The sequence below is a fragment of the Ornithodoros turicata genome, chromosome 5, assembly GCF_037126465.1.
Source record: "Ornithodoros turicata isolate Travis chromosome 5, ASM3712646v1, whole genome shotgun sequence".
Lineage (NCBI taxonomy): Eukaryota > Metazoa > Arthropoda > Arachnida > Ixodida > Argasidae > Ornithodoros > Ornithodoros turicata.
In genome coordinates, this window is record NC_088205.1 from 79,973,296 (window position 1) to 79,994,022 (window position 20,727).

Here is a 20,727-nt window from a genome sequence, read left to right on the forward strand (position 1 = left end):
TTTTTTCTGTCATCTTCGTGTCATGTGTAAAAATGCATTTCGAAATAAATATTTTATTTCCATAAATTACGGATGTTTACTGTGGCTCCTCTTTCTCTGCGCCGATCTTATAATCGTCCGTTTGGATGAATGGATGGATGGACTGAGGAGAAAATTTTGGAGATGGTCGTTCTCCTTGTCTGAATCCTGCTACTGCATAACACTTGAAGTTTTGGGGGAATCATGTCTGGCGTAAGACAATAGAGAAAGTTGGTTCGTACATCGCTCAGAAACGGCGTAAAATATCGTCAAAAGAGAGGTTACTGGCGTGTTCTCCTTGCTTTACACTTGTCAATGACACATTTTGTAGAATTTCAGGACTATCCAGTTGATTTGTATTGAGCCCGAATTCGCAAATATTTTAGCGTGCGACACTCTATCGAGAAGGCAGCACATGTTCGAAACGCATCAAACTTCAATCTATTAAAAATCAACGGCCCAACCTTGTCCTCTAAAAAATACGTCATTGACTAGAGAAAAACTAAGATAACGCGTCAGTACCAATCTTATGATGATAGTTTAGAGCGCTCACTTGTCTTCTGCGAACGAAAATCGCCCATAGATTTCTGAAAAAGTGATTCCCCCTTAAATAGGGTTAAGAACTCTTCCTGTTTGGTGAAGCATACTGAAAGCGATGAGATCCCTCAGTGGCAAGGGGAACGAGATTACATACCTGGGTAAATAACTTCTAAATTGTAATTAAATTACATTACTCGTTACTCCAGCTAGAGTTTAATTAAATTACATCACTCATTATACTGCAATTGAAATGTAATGAAATTACATTACAATTACTACGAAACAGTAATGACATTACAAAGTCATTACTACGAGCTTAATCGTAACGATGTTGAGGATGTGGAAGTTCGTCGTGGGCGTTGGAATTCTTTTAACTCGCCAGTTGCCAATTCTCTTTCTGCCAAGTGCCAACACAGAAGACAGACTCGATTCTTTTGTAAAAAGTAATGAGTAATGTCATTAAAATTAGTGCCCAAAATGTAATTAAATTACATTAAAAATGACAATGTCAAAAGTAATGCGTTACATTACAAATTACCAGAAAAAGTAATTCATTACTGTAATTTCGTTACAGTAATGACATTACTACCCAGGTATGAACGAGAAGGACTAGAAGCACTGATACTGTCAATGACAAACATCTTTATTGATGACACGATATCTTATATATACTCAGGTCTGGCCACGTGCCCCATTCCGATACTCCGATTGGCAAAACCCGTTTCGACCCGTTGCGTATCAAACCACCCCACAACACAGTAGATGAAGATCGGGAAAGAATAAAGAGAAGTTATGAAGCCAGCTCCCGACAAGGACACTTACAATCTTTTTTGATAAGGCCAAGGGAATACTAATACATCTATCTCCCGAAATCTTCTTGATTCAAAAGAGTGCTTCACCTATGTCGTCCCTTCTCGTCCTCTTGCCATGAGGATTTTTACGGCTCTCAGTGCATTTAAAATTGTCTGTCCGGCAACCGCTCGAGATCGAAAGGAAAAAAAAAAACGAAGGAGAAAAAATTGAAACGTGAAGAAGAAATAAGATAGAAAGAAAAGGCAAAGGAAGAGTGAAATTACTGTCGCGCGGATATGCGAGAATTTAAACCGACGGATTAAGTTCCACTTTGCTTCACCGATATCCGAAAAGCTTCTGAACTGTAGGTGTCCACCTCAATGTCCCAGAATTATTTGACTAGGGCGCGCTTGTCCTGGCGCAGGACAGCTCGTCCTGGCATAATTACCGAGAATGAACCGCGCTGCGTGGAGTCAACTTGTCGCAAGCGGTAACGCCACTGAGGTGTAAAAGCCGCATTGAATCGCATCCGACGAATTAATGCGGCGTCTTGACGAGAGGTGTTTCTTGGCATCCGTCGTAATGTGTGGATGAAACACACTGCTACATAGCCTGCGAAAGGAACATATTTCGCTGACAAGTTCCCAGCTAGTGTGCCATACAGGGTTGTGGAATGGGGTGTCCCATTCCGTTCCAATTCCATCCCGAGGAATGGAGACTCGCGATAATTCTATTCCTCTCAATTCCTCGGAATGAAAAGGTATGGTCAGTTCCCACTCCTGGAATGGCTTGGCAACCAAATTCCATTCAGTTAATTCCGTCAATAAAAGAAAAGGACCGCCGGTAACCATACTGGCAAGTCCAGCAATGCTAGAGGAGATTGACATTACCAAGCACGGAGAAAGCAGAAAGACGAGGTTATTTCACTCTTGACCCCTGTGCAGGTGCGGTGCAGAGGGTGCGAAGGCAGAAACCAGCACGTTGAAACCAAAACTGCCACCGGTGCACCCAGACCATTCCATTCCCATTCCTAGGACCAGTTTCTGCCATTCCATTCCAATTCCATTCCGGGCTCTGCTAAATCTGGAATGATTCCGGAATCATTCCAACTCCGGAGTGGCAACTCCGCAACCCTGTATTATCTCAGTATTATGTATGAAAAAACGTATAATAAGAGGAAATCCAATCCAATCCAATCCAATCCTGGTGCCATACATCCTAACCGTGGCCAACTTCCCTCAGAAAGGAAGAGGAAGAAGAAGACGCTTTGTCGTCGTCGGGAGTTTTCTTTCCTAGAATTGTATTAGAATGGCTCTCCGCGAAACGGAGGTTTGTGTTGGGCTCCTCGTGTTAGCCGTGCTCTGCGGCTCTGTCGGGGGTTCAGCGTTTGAACACACTGCGGGACGACGACAGGCTTCGGTGTGTCGCGCACCAGACCCGGCGTGCGACATTTTCCCTCCAGACTATAATCGGTACAGTTCGCCGTCTCTCTCCGACGCTTCAGAAGGCAAGCCATTCTTTTCTAGGATGTAGTTCGTTACCGGGACCACTGGGCTTTTTTAACAAAAGAAAACAAGTATAAATATATGTACAGTGAACCCTCGTTAATGTGACCCCCGATAATCCGACATACGCGTTTTACGACCATACTTCGGGGGAACAATGCAGTGAAAGCTCTGCAAATCTTCCCCGTTAATATGACCATTCCGCATTATGACCAAAATTTTCGGGAACGACCATGGTCATAATAACGAGGGTTCACTGTACTTATAAATACTTATATACTTATACTTATATACAGTGAACCCTCGTTAATATGACCCCCGATAATATGACATACGCGCTTGACGACCATACTCTCGGGGAACAGTGCTGTGAAACCTCTGCAAATCCCCCCGTTAATATGACAATTCCACATTATGACTAAAATTTTTGGGAAACGACCATGGTCATAATAACGAGGGTTCGCTGTACTTAAATACTTATACATATAAAGAAAACAGTATACACTGAAAGAGGAACAAATAACGAAGGAAAGAAAAAAGAGTCGTATATGTGAGACATATGTGTCGTAGACATATTTTGTCTCCAGCTTGTTCAAGATGGTCCGCCATGTTTACTGAAGAGGCAACACCGCTTAGGTATCGGGATTCATCTTCGATTGCTAACAATGTTTACAAGTGCAAGATAACGAGACGGATAATGCGTACGAGCGAAGTTGCCATTTGATTCCGTAAGTTAAATATGAAAGGAGAGGGGATAATGAGAGGAGCGGGAGGGGGATATGGCGAGAAGTGATAAAGTGGGTAGTGAAAGGACGAGTGAGATGAATTAAGAAGTAAGAGAAGTGCGCTGGAGGTAGGAGATATAGGGAGGTAAAAGTGGCAGAAGTGACGTGAGAGGAGTACTGAGACAGTGAAGAAAGTTTAAAAAGTGAATTAGCAGCGAGAGATTTTTTCTCGCGTCGGGTCCCTCGATATTTAACTTCTCCCTTTTTTTACCTCCTGCCGCTCACTGACACATATTACATCCTCTCTTCACCGTGTGGGTCACCAACGCCGAGTACTTGTAAACTGCTCACGAACGACGACTTCCAGGCTATCATTTGTCAAACTAACGTCGGCAGAACGCAACGAGTGCGTTACGGAATCAAATACCAACTTCGCTCCAGTTTTCCTTCGTACCCACCCAAGAAGCAAAATGTACTGGAAGTCGAGTGCATTAGGGGTGGACGGTATGTGTCTTATCAATGTTCTCTAGTTTCATGAATCTGTTCAAGGCCTTTCATCTACCCGTCCACCCCTATTGCACTCGACTTTCAGTGCATTTTGCTGCTTGGGATGCATTACCAGTCTCGTATCTTGCGCCTGTAAACATTGTTAGCATCTGAATAGGAATCTCGTTTCCCCTTAGAAATGACGAGGCAAAAAAAATATGCGATACACTGAATATGAATCACGGCTGTATAAACTACGGAGCGCCGTACGCTTTCTCGATTTCCGTGCCATCCAATCGATATTTTGTTTTGAATCCCAAGATAACAAGTTCCCCCCCCCCCACTTCTTTACTCTCCCTTCGTTACTCATGATTGATTCTTCAGTATACTTGTATTGTTTCTATATTTATTAAATAAGAGTTATTTGAACCTTTTCCTAAAATCAGCCACATTTTTTATATATTTTTTACGTTGACTGTTGGAATCCGAAGTCGTAATTTATGTTCTTTAGACGAAATCAAGTACGAGACGGATGTTTCTCCATACTCATGTTCGCTTCCTACCATAGAGGGAAAAAACAAGAGTACCATACCCTTAAATTTGTTTGTGCGAAAGCTGGGTAGTTGTCTTTTGATCCCATGTGGTTGTGGCAGAGTAGGAATAATTAATTAATTATTATTATTATTATTATTATTTCCTACACTTCACGTCCAGTTTCTGGTGGGCTGAGCTGCAGACACCTTCGGTTCCATCTTTCCTAAAACTGCTTGCTATGCCATAGCAAACACAACACTGCCATTATACAAGAGATAAACTGATGTTCTGAGGCTGGAACAACATACAAGGGACAGATACAAACAAAGCCTCAAATTGCCTAAGAAATCAACGATGAAAGATGAAAGTGACTGAAAAGGTTAGCCAGCTGTAGGGATCGAACCCACATCTTCTGAATTACCGGTCCAGGGCTCTACCAGATACCAGGTAATTCAGAAGATGTGGGTTCGATCCCTACAGCTGGCTAACCTTTTCAGTGACTTTCATCTTTCATCGTTGATTTCTTAGGCAATTTGAGGCTTTGTTTGTATCTGTCCCTTGTATGTTGTTCCAGCCTCAGAACATCAGTTTATCTCTTGTTCAACAGGTGCCGCTTGCGTCGATTTCCGTCGTATGAATGTGTGTATGAGTGAGCAAATATGTAAGAGTGAAAGGAGGGTGAGTGAGAGTGTGTGGCTGGTTTGTCGTCCCTTCAGATGACGCACCCCGAAAGTCGCTGGAGAGGCGTGTTAGCTTAGCTCAATTGGTAGAGCCCTGGACCGGTAATTCAGAAGATGTGGGTTCGATCCCTACAGCTGGCTAACCTTTTCAGTGACTTTCATCTTTCATCTGCCGTTATATCTACAGTTTCAGAGTGCGCGATAGATAAGAAAATAGACATCTTAGCATGACCTACTCGAACCCATACCTAGCCTGTAGCCACTCTACATTGCATCTTCTTGCCAAAAACGTCACATATTGTCTTCTACCTCAAGTAACATCGGAAGCTATTGGTGCCGGTGCTCTCAGCTGAACCCTTCATATTGCGAACCAAAATTAACTCTCAAAACCTCCTGCCGCCGGCCTGCAGCGAAGATATATATGGTTTACAAGTAATTCACGAGAAAGCCAATAAGTACAAGCGCCAGGGGTTGAACCTGGACCCTCCTGATCACCGGATCTATGGTTACATGAGTCGTTGGTGTCACATTCAGGTAATAATGATTAGGGGTTTACGTCGCGAGACAACTGAGATCATGAGCGACGCCACTGTCACGTTCACAAAATGTTCAAAAAACGTTACTGAATGCCCTGGCTACGGGACATCCCGGAAGCGTTCTAGTAAAGCATCTCACGTCCGCAAACAAGACCTTGATGACCTGTTGATTGTTTCCTGTCGACTTCTTTTCTGACAGGTCGCCTAGAAGTCATGCAGTCACGAAAACCATACCGAAAATTTCATGGTAGCAAGAGCGAAACGAAACTCCGGAGAAAAATAATGAAATGTTTCCATTTGCATGTTCCACCCTCAGAACAGTTACATTCCATGAGATCCGTGGTCTCCTTGACAAATAATGACTCTGCCTCACAAGTATGTGCTGTGATGTGCAGAATGTATATGGTATCGACAATATATACGTCAGAGTGTACTATATCGGTAAAATGTAGACGGCAAATTAGCTACGAAGTAACGCATTGCGTCTCTTTTCTTTTCCGACATGCAACCAATACAGTAGTGTCTTGAGTACCACCTAAAGGTTGATTGAATGATTGATTGATTTGTCGAAAAAGAAGTTAGAAGTTACTCAAGAGCTTACTTATGATATCTTCGACTGGCGGTGCCAATGCTCTAAGCCACAGCGAAGTATTATCGAGCGATGTATTATCGATAGGCCGGCAAGCTTACTTATGATGGCCATCGCCGACATTATTCACCATGGCATCATTCATAAATATGTGATGTTGTGTGATGTGGACTCTGCTGGCAGTCCATAGCTCGGCATTTCGGGCCCCTCGAAACTCCGGATCACAATCATCTGATAAGGCGTGAGTTCGGGCCCTGCTACGAACTCACGTTAAGGTCAACATGCCGTATCGGCGAGCTCGATCATTCCGGATGTTAGCGTACTCACCAGATAAGGTCATACCTGCTCTGTTTACAAATGTGATGTTATCCGGTGAGTGCACTAATATGCGGCATGATCGAGCTCACCGATACGCCATGTCGACCTTCACGTGAGTTCGTGGCAGGGCCCGAACTCACGCCTTATCAGATGATTGTGATCGTGAGTTTTTAAGGCCCGAAACGCCGAGCTATACGGCTGGCACGCTGCGAAATACGCCTAAGATAATCTCCTTGTTGTCACATTTTAACTGCCGTTCCAAAGCGCACATTTCTTGTGGGCGCTTATCTCGCGCTTATCTCCCGATTCCATCTATTTACTTCACACGTGTCATTCTTCCTGTCTTAGACGTACTTTGGGTTGATCACGGACCCCTCCGTGACATGTCACCCCACCCACCCCACATGGAAGTCTTCTTGCCATAACCATCTCTTCCCTTTCCGTAGGTGATCCTACGGTGATCTTCTTCCAGCTCTTCCTCAGCAGTACCATAGGTTTATGCACCGAAAAGCAGGTAAACTCTACGATTCCATAAAGCGTATAATCGTGAAGCCTCAGAAATCTAGCTCAGTTGTGGTTGTCTTCTATTTGCATAAGCGGCTGACATTTACCGGTCTGATCGAGTACTCGTGGCACGACGCACGCTTGAACCTGTCTCATTTGTTGGGGGCGCACCAGAGCGTCCGCGTCGCTCAGGATATAGTCAGCCTCATCTGGAAGCCATCCATCTCTCTTGTTCCGGTAGCTCAAATAGTGGAGCTCAACAGTGCAGAAGGCATTCAAGCACACGTGTCGTCCGACCTCAGGATCACTCTTACGTTCAGGTAAAATCTCTTTGTGCACCAGGGAAAAAAGCGCGGGGCAATTTCCATGTGGATAGGAGACAAGTTTCAGCTGCTGTCATGTTTCCTGAGAAGGTCATTCACAGAGCTCTACATATAGGTTACTTTGGGGGTCCATTTGGCACGCTACTGGCCCTACGGACACATCTATCTAGAAATTCCGAAACTAGCCTTGTAGCATGTAGATAACTTCAGAACCGAAACTAGCCTGGTAGAATGCAGACAACGTGAGAAACGAAACTAGTCTTGTAGCATGTAGACAACTTCAGAACCGAAACTAGCCTTGTAGCATGTAGACCACTTCAGAACCGAAACTAGCCTTGTAGCATGTAGGCAGCTTCAGAACCGAAACTAGCCTTGTAGCATGTAAAGAACTTCAGCAACGAATTCAGCCGGGAAACTAGCGGTGACGATCCCTATATCACATGACAAGAGTATCTAGTACTGTAGGCTGGTGCTATGATATGGTCAGCATTTCAATGTCGCACTGTGACCCCGTCAGCTGGATGTGCGTAACGATAGGTCGTTATTCTTTATCTTATCTCGCAGCATCTACGTCTCGCTGTACTGCAAAATGGACATGTTCTTCTACCCTTTCGACGTGCATATCTGCGACATGGCGATCGTTAACGGTACGTCGCACGCCTTGATCAAACCTCTTTCCGCACATAGCAGCTATGCGTCTAAATACAACGGCTGAGGACATGGGCGGTGGTTAATTCGCAGTTGGCAGTGATGACCGCCAGTCTATCCTGCGCTGGATTGGCGACGAGAGGAGCCCGTTTCGAGTCTCCGAGCAGAGCATCTTCTGGAGCCCCGCTGACGACGGCATGGGAAGCTTTGCGCTGTCTTACATATTGCCTCTGTCGGTCGTTGACAATCTTCGTAGCGGTAAGATATAAGCATGGGTTGGATCTCGCGAACTATGGGACCCTTGCAGCCGTATTCTTAAATGACCCTCAACTCTGCGGCTCCCAACCTCGGCTCCCGCGAGTGGAGGAAGGAAGCCCTAGAGTTGCCTAGAGTCACTAAATAAGCTACGCTTCAGAGTATCGACACTGAGGCAAAAAGAGCCGCCATGTTGTTTCGGATGACCTCCAGCCCCACCTCTATTTTGGCAGTAGAAATAGATGAAGGTGAAGTTCAGCAGTGGAAGAAGACAACACTTCGAACAGCGATAAATGGATGGCGCTGAAGGTCATCCGAAACAACATGGCGGCTCAATGTCGATACTCTGAAGCGTAGCTTATTTAGTGACTAGAGTTGCCCGTTTTAGTGCTCGAGGAAAACACGAAGGATTTCCTCCGCTCGGTTTCGAGACAAGGTCGATGTTTTAAAACAAGAATCCGGTCTCAAGGAGCAGCTCGAGTGGAGGTTCGAGTCGAAGATCGTTTAAAAATATGGCCGTTGGTGGGGAAGTATGCTCGAGTCGTCTCTCAAAGCGGGCCGCGTAGTACCGCGGCGCAACTGCGGCGATGTGGGCTTTGCAGACATGGACTAATGGAGAACGGAAAGGAAGAACTCTACGAGGTGGCGTATCCCGACTCGGCTTGCTGACGACGTGATTTTCTGATGTCACCCAGCGTACATTGTTAAAACTCACTGTAGCCCGACTGTCTGTTTAGAAAAGAGTCGGTTTTGTGCTTATGGTAAGATAGAAACTTCGGCCGTTTTGATAACGTTCGCTTGCCACGCTAAAGCTAGAGGTTGGTTGTTGCGTTAAATAAAACGAAATTGAACGCAAGAACACGAGTACTGCTTAGGATACAACGTGTCCTCTAGTATTCCCTACAGGCTATGAATCATAAGGGAGCTCACTGTGGCTATGCGCGCTTTCCCGCTTATAGTCCAGGAAGCGACACAGAAGATAGGTCAGACAAGTGTGTCGCATGCAGTTCCAAAACGAATTAATCGGGTAATTCCTCTGAACACACGTACCTACTCAAATTCGCCCCAGCAGTTGAAATACAGGGTGTGTGCAGGAAAACATGACCCGCATTTTTACATGTAACTCGTTGTCTACTTAGCCAAGGAACTTCCGGTGGCGCACGACGGCGTATTTATGCGTGCGAAAGCTACAAAAAAATCCTGGAAGCCATACTCAGCGTAAAAAAATAAACAGAGCGCGAAAACATGGGCTTCCATGCATTAGAATAGGGCGGTCATGACAATGCGTGGTAGTGCATTTCAGTCTCATGAGAGTTATGTGCAGGCACCGCTAGGGGTACTGCCGATGAGCATCCATGTGGGACATCGTTTCGATTTATGCACCGATAGCTCCCCTAGCGGTACTTGAACACAACTCTCCTACGTGCACCGTGTTGCCCTTTCACATACACCATGTTGTCCACCATGTTGCCCTATTCTGATGCACGGAAGCCGAAGTTTTCGTTGTTCCGTTTATTTTTTAAGCTAGGTATGGCTTCCACAATTTTTCTACAGATTTCGCACGCATAAATGCGCCATCGTGCGGCCCCGGAAGTTCGTTAGCTAGGTAGGCAACAAGCTATGTGCCTAAATGCGGGTCACGTTTTTCTGCACACACCCTGTACATATTCTCCTTAACCAACTCGAGCTGCGTACTTCTTAAGGGGGCACTAATATGTTCGCACAAGTTCGTTACGCGCTATGTTAATTTCGCACTCGCGGTCGTAATTTAAAGCTTACGTTACGAAGCTACAATCACAATTATATCGGACTCTCTTCTTGCCTCGGCAGTGAACGTCGTGCTTTAGCTCGTGCATCTGGTATACATCGGGCGCTTTTAGCTCATGCTGCGCGTGCCACGCGATGGAGCACTTCCGACGAAAAAAATAGCGCGACTTACGAAGTGGAGCGGTGTCGCTGTCCGAAGGACGTGAAGATAATTGTTGTCACTAGAACATTTGTGATTACTGTTGTAGGTAAACCGGTATTGAAAAAATGCACACTGCGTATCATATGACGCGCATGTACACAACACTACGACCAGACCCGTTCCTAATCCACAAGGCACACGATAGGCACGCGCACGTTTCTCCTGCTGTCTGATTGGATGCAGCCAATCATTGTTTCCTGGGGATACCATTGGTTGCCGCCAAAGACGGCTTTGTTTTCGTTGCGTTTTTCTTTCTAAACGGTAGCGCCGTGTGAACAAAATTTGCTTGCCTTATACGAATTAAACACGGATTTTCATTTTAGAAACAAGTAGTTTTTTTGCATTTTAGTGTCCCCTTAAAGGGGTTGGGACAAGTTGGGACAAGGGCTAGAATACCGAAGAAAAAATTATTATTCTTCTACGCGTCGTACTTAGCGAGATACAAGCCCTCCAACGCACTCCCGAGCAAAGCGCCGACGTCAGAGAACTCAGAGAGTTGCGTCCATTACTATTGGCAGCCGTAAGCACGTGACTCCTCATGCGCTGTGACGTCAGTGTCGCATCAGTTTCGGTATTCGCTGTACCCATTTTCTCCGCTTCTGTTACTCTTTCCACTGTAAGGCTTTCAAGGCAGGTTCACATTGCTGCAAAGAACCGTTTTTTACGCTTATCTGGGATAACGCGGGATATGACTCGTCTCAACCCCCTTAACTCCACCTTTGCACCAGATCTTCGAATTTGTCGCCAATTCACTGTTTCGATTGCTTTACACCAGGGCGGCGCCGAACACGCCTCGTCGTACGTGTACGCATGAGGCGCCTCCTGACTGGCGCCTTGATGAAAATCTACACACCGAGCATTATCACCGTCGTCTTGTCTTGGATTGGCTTCTGGCGGGACCCGAAACAAGTACACTTTCGTGTACTGCTGTGTTCCTTGTGCTTCGTGTTAATATCCTTCCAGCAGTCTTCGCAGGTGGTGATTGGCCGCCATGACCACAGTGTCGTGTCCACGGACCTGTGGTATATCATCTGCTACCTATTCGTCACTGCTTCGCTCGTGGAATTTCTCGTCATATTGAAAATGGTGAGTCTGGATATCTGGGATTATGGGACCAATCGCATGCATTTTGGATCTGGAATACAATTACACATATCGTTGTGTTGGCAAAAGGGCAAGTGTGCAGGCCAGCTGGTACGTGGTGAAAAAATTTGGAACCCGAGAAATGGACAGAGGAGGGATGACACGACACTATATTATTGTGTTATTTGTGTGTATTATTATTTGGTAGTATATGCCTATGGCGATTTTTTTTAACCTCGGCATGTGACCTAACCGGCATGTGGTAGAGGTACCGACGGGTAGATTTAAATAATTGTCAGTTCTACATGATTTCGACCATATAGTTACGCATACGCAGGGTACAAGTTCCTTAGACACGCCGTCTTCCGCGAGGTTTAAATTCGGTAGTGCACGTTAAAGAACCCTGAGAGGGACAAATTAATCTAGGAACCACTGACCACCGCTGACTTATGAATGGTTGGATTTGCTACAGGGTACAAAATGAAAGTTGGCTTTGCCACTACGCACTGATAAGCGGTGTGAGCAAATAAAAGCAGATGGTTGGCTTTCCCACATGACGCCGTTGTACGGAGGGAAAACATGCTGGCATGATTTTAACGCTTTCCCTCCCATTTCACGTGGACATACGGGGTTACAGCGTATCGCCGGAGACGACGCATACTTATCGTAACACCATCATTACCATAATGAGGAGAGAGTACACGACTTGGCCGCTTACGAATTTTATTTCGCATCACGCCCCTCGTGTATCCAGGAGGGCCTGGCTAACTGGCAACCTGCTTGGAACCCGAATTTGAGCGCCAGCGACGTGACTGCTTCGCCGGCGCTGTCGACGAAATTCTTGATGACCGTAACGCCATCAGAAGTGGATGACGCTTGCAAGACGCTGTTTCCTCTGATATTCTTTTTTTGGGTAGCGGCATACGGCATCGGCTTTGGTTCGCACCTCCTGGTGTTCGGGCATTTCGCCAACGTCGAGGCTTCGAATCAAGAAGAATTATAATAGAAATTCGTCTGCGCCAGTGTTTGGTGATAATAAACAAGTTGTTAATGCATTATATCCAAGTATACACTCTCTCATAGAAATTCTATGCTGAGAGAGGGATACTGCCTTGTTGGGAACCCTGTGGGCTGCCAGTATCGAAATGAGGACTATAACGACTTCATTTCAACATCAGCTGTTGAATACACCGTAATGCACACGAAAGCCAGGCCCATGAAAGAGTGGGACGTCCCGGGACACTGCTCAGAAAATCAAGTTTTTAGCGGCAGGCTTCCACCGCCACCCAGCGCGCGGCAAACCAACCATTGCGCCATCTGCGTCATCTGCTAGCGACGAGGTGCACTTGACGTTCGATACATCGACGACTATAACTCCAGGAGCCGCTAGCGGGCCTGCGCTCGTTTCAGAAGTAAATTTATTTATGCATTATAGACAAAATGAGTGATATCGTGTCACACGTGAGGACAAATTGCAACTTCGTCATTCCACGGCATCTGCTTCCGCCTGGAAAATAAACACAAATAGAATGAGGTGGTAATATAGCGACTGTGCTAGCGCCACCTAGATCAAGGGAGTCGCAACGTGTCGTCTGCTAGGTATCGTCCGCGATTCACAGGGCGGCGTAAGCGCTCGCTTGCAGACGATTGCATTGCAATCTCTTGCATCGCGCTTTGCAGCCTTGCTTAGCGATTTTGTCGTCTGCTGACAGGAAGGCAGCTTGTTCACATGGCTACCGCGTCTAGAAGGATGGCAGTGATACGGGAACTGCTAGCTAACGATACATCAGATCGACCAACGAGCAGACCTCGCCCAGCCTCGGTGGCATTGGTATGGCTAGGCTACTTACTATAGAAATATTGGTGAAATTCAACGGGGTTCTTGATACGTTGATGAATGCTGGAATAACACAGCAAACGACGTTAGAAAATACACTGCACTAACCACTCCATTATTCGTTCAATGTGATCCTTACGAGTGCCACTTGGCTTCTCTGTTGTAGACAACCCTGACACAGAAAACGAAACCAGCGTAATTATTGAATTTGAGTCAGGCCTCTTGTAGTCTTGGTCCGCCCATTTGACAAAACTGACAAGGCCCGACATCGCACACAATAAACTGGTCTCTATGGGTGTACCTCGAAATAAAGTGACCGAAATCCCCGCTGCAAAATAAACTACCGGAAATAAACGTTATTTGGCTATAAAATGTACAGCCGCGCGCGGGAAACTGCCACCAGCCAACTTAGACTAACCTGGCCATCGCAATGCAAACACCGAACTTGAACTAACTTAATAATAAACTAACCATGCTGTTCCGTCGTGTCTGCCCTACTAAGCCTATAACGGCCGCTAAAGTTCGGCTTTCGTTCGCTAAAACGACTTGGACAGACATCGAAAACCCGCGTATTTGGGTGCTTAAATAGTGATACCCTGTTTTTAACTACTGCATACCATGTTACAAAGCAATTGCGCATTCTCCATGACTTTTCTTCCAGATCTAGATCGGGGATTTCGCAACCGGGAATATCGAGGTGCTCCCGTCTCTATAGTGGGCCTGTGTACATTCAATGAGATTTGCGTTCTTTGAGCGTGCAGACACTTCTTTGCTTGTGCGCCCTCATTCTTTGCCGCTGCTAGCGCACCTTTGATCTCTCATCTGGCGCAATGACACGAACGGTAAAATGGCAAAAATTAATCTCACGGCTATACAAAAATGTTCCCGCCAAAAACGCTACACGTGTTATTGAAAGGCTACACCTGGCTATACGTGCGAGTGGTACCGTAAGAAAATATTTCACGCCTATCACCTATTGTGAAATGCGGGTGCGATGAATCCTTTGGCGTCTCAGACTGCAAATCGAGAAGAGTGGGTTCGAACCCCGCTGCTTGTACCTTTTCGTGAACTGCAATTCTTTAATCGAAACGTCGTAGTCACGTGACTCACGCATGAAAAAAAAAAGAAAAAAAGTAGGATCGTGCAGATCATGCGGAAATACTCACTGGGCCCCTTGGTGAGAACTAGTGCTGCGATGATGAAAGACACCATTGCCGCAACGATGAGCAGGTAGCAGGTGACCTCTTTACGGACGTCGAATGGTTTCACATTAGAATCGTCGAAGCGGCTGCGTTGGTTTTCAAGAGGTACTTAAATGCGACGAGGTACAATATTATGTATATTGCTACTATCATAATAGTGCTATTATTATTCGACACAGAAACGAAAAAAAAAAAAGATACTGGACCTCCGCAAAAAACAGAAGCATTAAGGCTTGCTGCTACTTTAGCGGCAAAAAGCAGCGTCTATACAGCAGTTCCGTTCGCTCGTAGAAGACCATGTGTAGTGGTACATTACAGAAGTACATCGCGGATCAACTGTCCCATGAGTGATGTGCCGAGGTGGAGATATGAAAGACAGGCAGCAGGAATGATCTCGAGACAGGGGCAGATGGCGTCCGCCGGAAATGCCAGAGAAACCTTAACGGAATTCGATCCTGCCGGAATGGACTCAGAGAAAGCTACGTCCAGGATAAAGCACTGAACAATATTACTGATGCATTGCAGAAAGAGCGCCATTGAGATATGCATGGGGCTGGCGTACCCCTAGCTGCAACTTGTTTCGCTCACGTCACCAGCCGCTGATGTACGTCACCCGTACCCCGTTATGCCGTTATGTCGGCGCAATCAGTTGCAAAAATCAAGGTACGACGTACCCAGCTCCTAGAACACGGCATTGACACGTGGAGACGTTCGACGTCAGGAGAATTGTTTGCGTACTCTAATCGAAATCCATTTGGTGTTTCTATTTCCAACAAAAAGGATGGCCATACTGATATCGTCAGTCAATGTCCCTCTAGCGAAATATACAGCATTAGCCGATACAGGGCACCAGCCAGATTGAAACCAGCAATGGATAAAGTGGAACATTAAATTTCAGAACGGTATATAAAGAAAGGAAAAAGGATACTTATCGACATGTGTACTTACACCCTCTTCCCTGGTTTCTCTGAAAGTCAACAGAGAGGTCCAATCAGTGTATGCTTCGCGAGCTCCCCCTTGATGACCTTGATACAGGTCACGATACACGTTCAAATTGTTCGTCGTTCATTACCGTTAAAAACGATTAAGCAAACCTGAAAGTGAATATCGACGGGACCGTCCACTTATTAAGGGAACAGTGCCCAACTGTGATGAGCTATACGTGCAGATGTCAGGTGCAATCTTTCGTCAAGAGTAGTCTCATAGTTTACGAGATGCGAAACAAATATCCACTTTCCGTTTCGGAATGACGTATCCACTAGCAGACGCGACATTGGAGACACAAAATTCGTCTCCTAAACGCATATACCCAAGTCAGACGACAAAAGGCAGTTAGCGGAACGGCGGCTACCTTCACCTGTTATCTCCGTTCCGCTAACGGCCTTAGGCTTGCCGTCTGACTAGGGTATAAGGATATGGGAGATTTAAACTGGTATTTCTGTCGGGTTATAACAGGTTGGAGAGACAGGAACTCTCTCCCTATACCTCCTACCTGGGAGCTCGAACCTCAGCAATGAGGGAGTGGTGCCTGGAGTGCGTGGAGTCGCAAACCTAGTGGCACGTGTAGTTTCGGTTCCTGGTGTTCGGGTGCCCTCAGGCGTCATCACCAGCCACTCAGCGGATGTAGCCGACGAAGGAAGGCGTTGCACGCGCAAATGATTATGATGATGATTCGATTGTCCTAGTGGCGATGTCGATGAATTCCTCTTGGCGGTTTAGATCGAATTAAATCGAGGGGTATCGGAAGATAAAGGCCCGGTTTCACCGACGGTGCTTAACTTCGAACCGAGATTAAGGGTTGCTAAAACTTGAAATTAACACAAATTCGTTTTACAAACGTTAGTTGGTGACGTGATGAATGTTTCAGTGACAATAACTCCCTCTAGTGAAGCAGATTTAAGCGTTAAATCCAACTTAAATCCAAGTAGATCTTGGCTCAAATGTTAATCGGCGTTGGTGAAACCGGGCCAAAGACATGCAGAGATTCCCTTACGAAATATTTTTTGTGTGATTTGAATTTGACGCATCTGTCCGACCCGCGTTGCAGGATGTGCGGTTTCGAAATTGCGAAAGTGATGATGATGATGATGTGATGTGGCACTAATGGAGCACCAATGTTGCCATTCGGGATCCAAATTGCGCTCATCTTTCAGGTTTCAGATTTATTTGACAAAAACAATATGATACAAGAGGTTTTAACATACGTCCATACATCTTTGTGTCATATTTCTTCGAACTAAACCTTAATCTTGTGTACCTTCCGCGTCGCATGGAGGTCCATTATTTTGCCAGAATGCAATCTGAAACACGTACCTTTCAACCGCATAAGTTAAGTAAGATTCTGAAAATGATATATTTCGCAATGTCATATCGGTTGAGTAATATGGCAGTTGAAGAAAAAGCCTCTCCAGAAAAAAAAAACTAGGTATCCTTCTCGACCTCGATCCCTGTCCCCTTGTTTCTGCATCTACCGCAGGAGCTCTTCATCTCGAGCAACATTTATGGCAGACATCTAGTATTACGAAATACCGCCGTTACCATTCGAAACAACGCAGGCTTCATATGAGCCCCCTCTCTGTTATTTCGAAAATATCGAGATGCGTTCGTTTAGATTAGTGACATTCCCGTAGTTCCATTGTATAGCAGTGCAACGTTACAGGAAGCTTCAATAAGCATATTTCGCAACCGCAGAAGGCCCGGTTCTGCGGGTTATTACGCCGTGGCCATTTCGTATCCTGTTGCACCCTGTTTTGAAGTTAGTATGTATGATGTTGATGTTGATGAAGAAAAATAATAGGGAGGGTATGTACGATGTATTGAACGGATTATGCTGAAAATGGCGTTTTCTTTTCGCGCGGGTTTGTCTGCACGCGATGCAGCACGTGCGATATTCGTACTGGATGTAAACCAATTTCCGCGCGTGACGTCACGGCTTGCGGTGGCGATGCAGTCAGCAGATCGTCTGCTTGGTGTGGGCCAAACAGCAATCAATTGGAGCCATTGGAGTGATCGTTTTCATGCAAAGTCGGCATGCCGCAAAGCCGCGTATCCTTCGGGTACACAATTCGATGGGGAAATGGCGGCGAAATCACTTTTCATCAGTTTCCACTCAACGCAAAACGAAGAAATCGTTTGATTGTGGATCGTTTTTGTGTATTGGAATCGTTCTGATCAGTTAAACTGAAAGATTCCCTGACATCGCCTTCGTGAGATTCACTCAAGATACCCGCGTAGAAATAAACGACGATAACACGAATCTGCGCACTGTAGCAAATCAGCGCCGTTTTCAGAAACGCGCCTCGACCAGACTGAAGTGACTTGTACGGTTGCGCAGTATCAGCAGTGAACTGGCTCGGAGATGAATTACAATGCGATTGTGATCGGCAGCATGTTTAGTGGCTGGGCTGTCCAGTTGTCGATGTGCAGCGCAAAGAGATCGCCATGTCGTATCGCCATTCATAAACAACTTCATCTTGTAGCAACACTTGTCTCGTTCCATCAGTGCTCTAAATTATTTCGGGTATTGCGGAAAAGGACAGTAGAGTAGGGAGCGGTGTAGCAGTGCAACACAGCCGATGTCGCACTTGGCGGAAAGCATTCGCACGGCTGCGTTCAGCGTGTTTTGCCCGCACCAACCCCGCGCATACGCCTCATGGCGCCAGAGTTGTACGTAACGCGTTACTAGTAATTGCGTTACTAGTAATCAGTTACTTTTCTCAGTAATTTTTAACGTAATCAGTTAATTTTTTGAGCAAGTAATTTTCCAAGTAATCTGATTGCAATTTTCGGTAATCAATTACTGAGTAATCGATTACTTTTTTAACCTTCTTTCAACAATGGCAACCCTTTTCAGCAAACAAATCTGTAATAAACGCGTGTATGTGTGTTGTATGTTGCTTTCAAATGTATTTGCGAATTTCACTTACCATATACGTTGGTGTCTCATTTTAGAATTTGCAACAAGAGCTGCATAGTTGCATTCACTGCAGGCTTGTTGGCTTTGCTATGGCCCACAATTTAAAAGTAACGGAAAAAAGTAACGCGTTACATTTCTGATCGGTAACGTATTACATTTTCGATGAAGTAATTTGTAAAGGTAAAGAATTACTTTTCGCGCAGTAGTAACAGTAATTGTAATCAATTACTTTTTCCGAGTAACGTGTACAACTCTGCATGATGGCGCCTCTTGTTTGTGAACAGTAAAATGGTCTATAGAGTGCGGTCGTTGCCTATACTGGCGTTAGTTCGAGCTATATGGCAGTAGTTATGGTGACCCGGGTTCCACTCGGACTCCCAGTCTCGCCGTGGAAAGATCAATCTTAACCAATGTTGCGCGGGAGCTGATCTTAACTCGTGTCTTGTTTGTGTTGCGTTTTCCTCGACCCTTTTCTCGCTTTCCCTACACCACCATGAATTCTGACCAACACACCCTACTTTCGCTTGTGATTCGTCGTAACACTTGATACAATATCAGTGCTGTGTTGTCACAAGCACGTCTTCGTTATCGTTTAAGGGTAAAGCCCGAATCCCATAACAAGCGACACGCGGCAGATACACGCGAGAAGCAACAAAATCGACGTCACTGCCGCCACACGAGCGTCAAAAAAGCTTTGTCGCGGCTCAATATTTCTGCATCTACTCCCAGTAGATATTTGTAGCATGTCGCTGAGTTCGTTGCCTGTTGTTTGAGAAAACCAGCTAGATTTGGCGGTGTGAAACAAGAACTGAACGCGTGGGCAAGGGAGAGGGTGGAGAGGGCAACCAACAAAACTAGCAGACGAAGAAGTGGGCAGGGCGTTGGGTACTTCAACCGCAGCGCCACTGCGTTACGGCGAATATTACATAGCAACCTCATTACAATTTCTCCTCGTTTTGACGAATGAAATACTATTTTTGGTATATTTATGGCAATTTACAACTTAGCTCGAATAAAATAAGCATTGCTTCTCCAAAAACATCATTTCTCGGTGACTAAATGTCGCTGCTCAAATGGACCAGGAAGTCGCGCCATGACCAGACGCGACAGCGACAAATTCTGCAGCGCGTCGCGTGTCGCTTGTTATGGGGTCCGCGCTTAAGACACATGTACGGCAAAATGCGCGACACGTCTTGCGACTAGTCGCACGGTTTCGCGTCACGACTTGTGGCATGCTGCATTCGCAGTCACATAGACGTCGACAACCCTACGACATGTCGCTGTGGACCGCCGTGTTGCTAAAACAGCGTGTCCAGAGCTACATAGTAAAAGACATTAAACTAGAACAACTCGAGTCTTATTTCATTTATCTTTCAACGTCGCAACACGACGAACTCAGTCACTCGTTGTGTTCTGAACGCGCACTGCCGGCCATTTTGTTCTCGGACCCACGCATCTACGAGAGAAGCATCATCATTGGTGCTTGTTATGTGACGTCACCACCTGCGCTCGACATCCCGCCAACGAAGCGACGATCGAGTCGTAGAGATCTGCCGCGGCAACCTATTTCGTCGGAACCTGTCCCAGAATGCTTTGCGTCGCGATCCGTCGGACGACGTGTCGCGCATTTTTCATGTCACACGACGTTTGCGGAACGGTAACATTATGACTGTATTTGAAAAACTGTCAAAACAAAGCCAAATGAGAGCTTTCCAGAAGAATAAGAGTGGGAAGGGGCAGACATAACCTTCGTTGAGTTGATTTCGTACTTTTCTCACGAACAAAACGAGATAATTCGAGAAACGAAAAAAATTGTCGAGTGCGGAACGCCTTATTGGACCAATTACCGGTTGAGGGCTCGTTAGTCCCTCAACGTTGCGGGGGAACGAGATGGTATTTTCATGGACGTCAAAATGCGCCAATGAGCGTGGAGGCTGCCGTCTTGGCTCGATTTGGCTAATTTCGCGTGACAGCACTTTGACAGTTCTGTCAGCGCTGTTGCCACCTTGGCAAGACATTGTACCGGCGCTGACGAGGTACTGGACTGGTGAAACGATTTTAGCGCAGTCACGCCATACTAGACTTCAAGTCGATGAGGCTGCGCAAAAAAAAAAAAAAAAAAAAAAGCATCCTAGTCACCCACACACTGAGGGAGCGCGCCACAGTATTTCACACCATATTTAGCATCCCTCGCGATCTTTTAAAATTTTTAATTGAATAATCATAAGCTGCGAGAGTGTAAATGTGAACAAGAACAATGAAATCGC

The 20,727-nt window shown here is 45.7% G+C and overlaps 2 protein-coding genes across 3 annotated transcripts; one reads left to right on the forward strand and one right to left on the reverse strand.

Annotated features, from left to right (window-relative positions):
• The first annotated feature begins 2,658 nt into the window (after positions 1 to 2,658).
• LOC135395959 (glycine receptor subunit alpha-2-like) lies at positions 2,659 to 12,565 on the forward strand. The gene is made up of 7 exons (XM_064627042.1): positions 2,659 to 2,857; positions 7,170 to 7,237; positions 7,321 to 7,547; positions 8,115 to 8,197; positions 8,292 to 8,456; positions 11,198 to 11,508; positions 12,260 to 12,565. Exons 1-7 carry the CDS (start codon positions 2,659 to 2,661, stop codon positions 12,506 to 12,508), a joined length of 1,302 nt encoding a protein of 433 aa, XP_064483112.1. The 3' UTR covers positions 12,509 to 12,565.
• Positions 12,566 to 12,906: 341 nt separating this feature from the next.
• Positions 12,907 to 16,195, reverse strand: LOC135396243 (uncharacterized). Of its 2 annotated transcripts, XM_064627270.1 has the most exons (6): positions 16,037 to 16,195; positions 15,493 to 15,511; positions 14,509 to 14,630; positions 13,482 to 13,514; positions 13,356 to 13,405; positions 12,907 to 13,012 (listed from the first exon to the last, which is right to left on the reverse strand). In XM_064627270.1, the coding sequence occupies exons 1-6, from the start codon at positions 16,146 to 16,148 to the stop codon at positions 12,989 to 12,991; spliced, it is 360 nt and encodes a 119-aa protein (XP_064483340.1). In that variant the 5' UTR covers positions 16,149 to 16,195; the 3' UTR covers positions 12,907 to 12,988. The 2 variants fall into 2 exon arrangements, with proteins under 2 accessions (XP_064483340.1, XP_064483339.1); XM_064627269.1 differs by lacking the exon at positions 12,907 to 13,012 and having other exon boundaries at positions 13,036 to 13,405.
• Between the last annotated feature and the right edge of the window lie 4,532 nt (positions 16,196 to 20,727).

Excerpts from the sequence above, each read along its gene's own strand:
- LOC135395959 (XM_064627042.1), top strand. The coding sequence starts at position 2,659 with ATGGCTCTCCGCGAAACGGAGGTTTGTGTTGGGCTCCTCGTGTTAGCC. Across the intron at positions 7,548-8,114 it reads AGGATCACTCTTACGTTCAG|CATCTACGTCTCGCTGTACT; the intron begins GTAAAATCTCTT and ends CTTATCTCGCAG. Across the intron at positions 8,198-8,291 it reads CGACATGGCGATCGTTAACG|TTGGCAGTGATGACCGCCAG; the intron begins GTACGTCGCACG and ends GTTAATTCGCAG.
- LOC135396243 (XM_064627269.1), bottom strand. The coding sequence starts at position 16,148 with ATGACGCCTGAGGGCACCCGAACACCAGGAACCGAAACTACACGTGCC. Across the intron at positions 13,515-14,508 it reads AGTTCTCACCAAGGGGCCCA|GGTTGTCTACAACAGAGAAG; the intron begins GTGAGTATTTCC and ends TTTCTGTGTCAG. Across the intron at positions 13,406-13,481 it reads AGAGAAGCCAAGTGGCACTC|CATTCATCAACGTATCAAGA; the intron begins GTAAGGATCACA and ends GTGTTATTCCAG.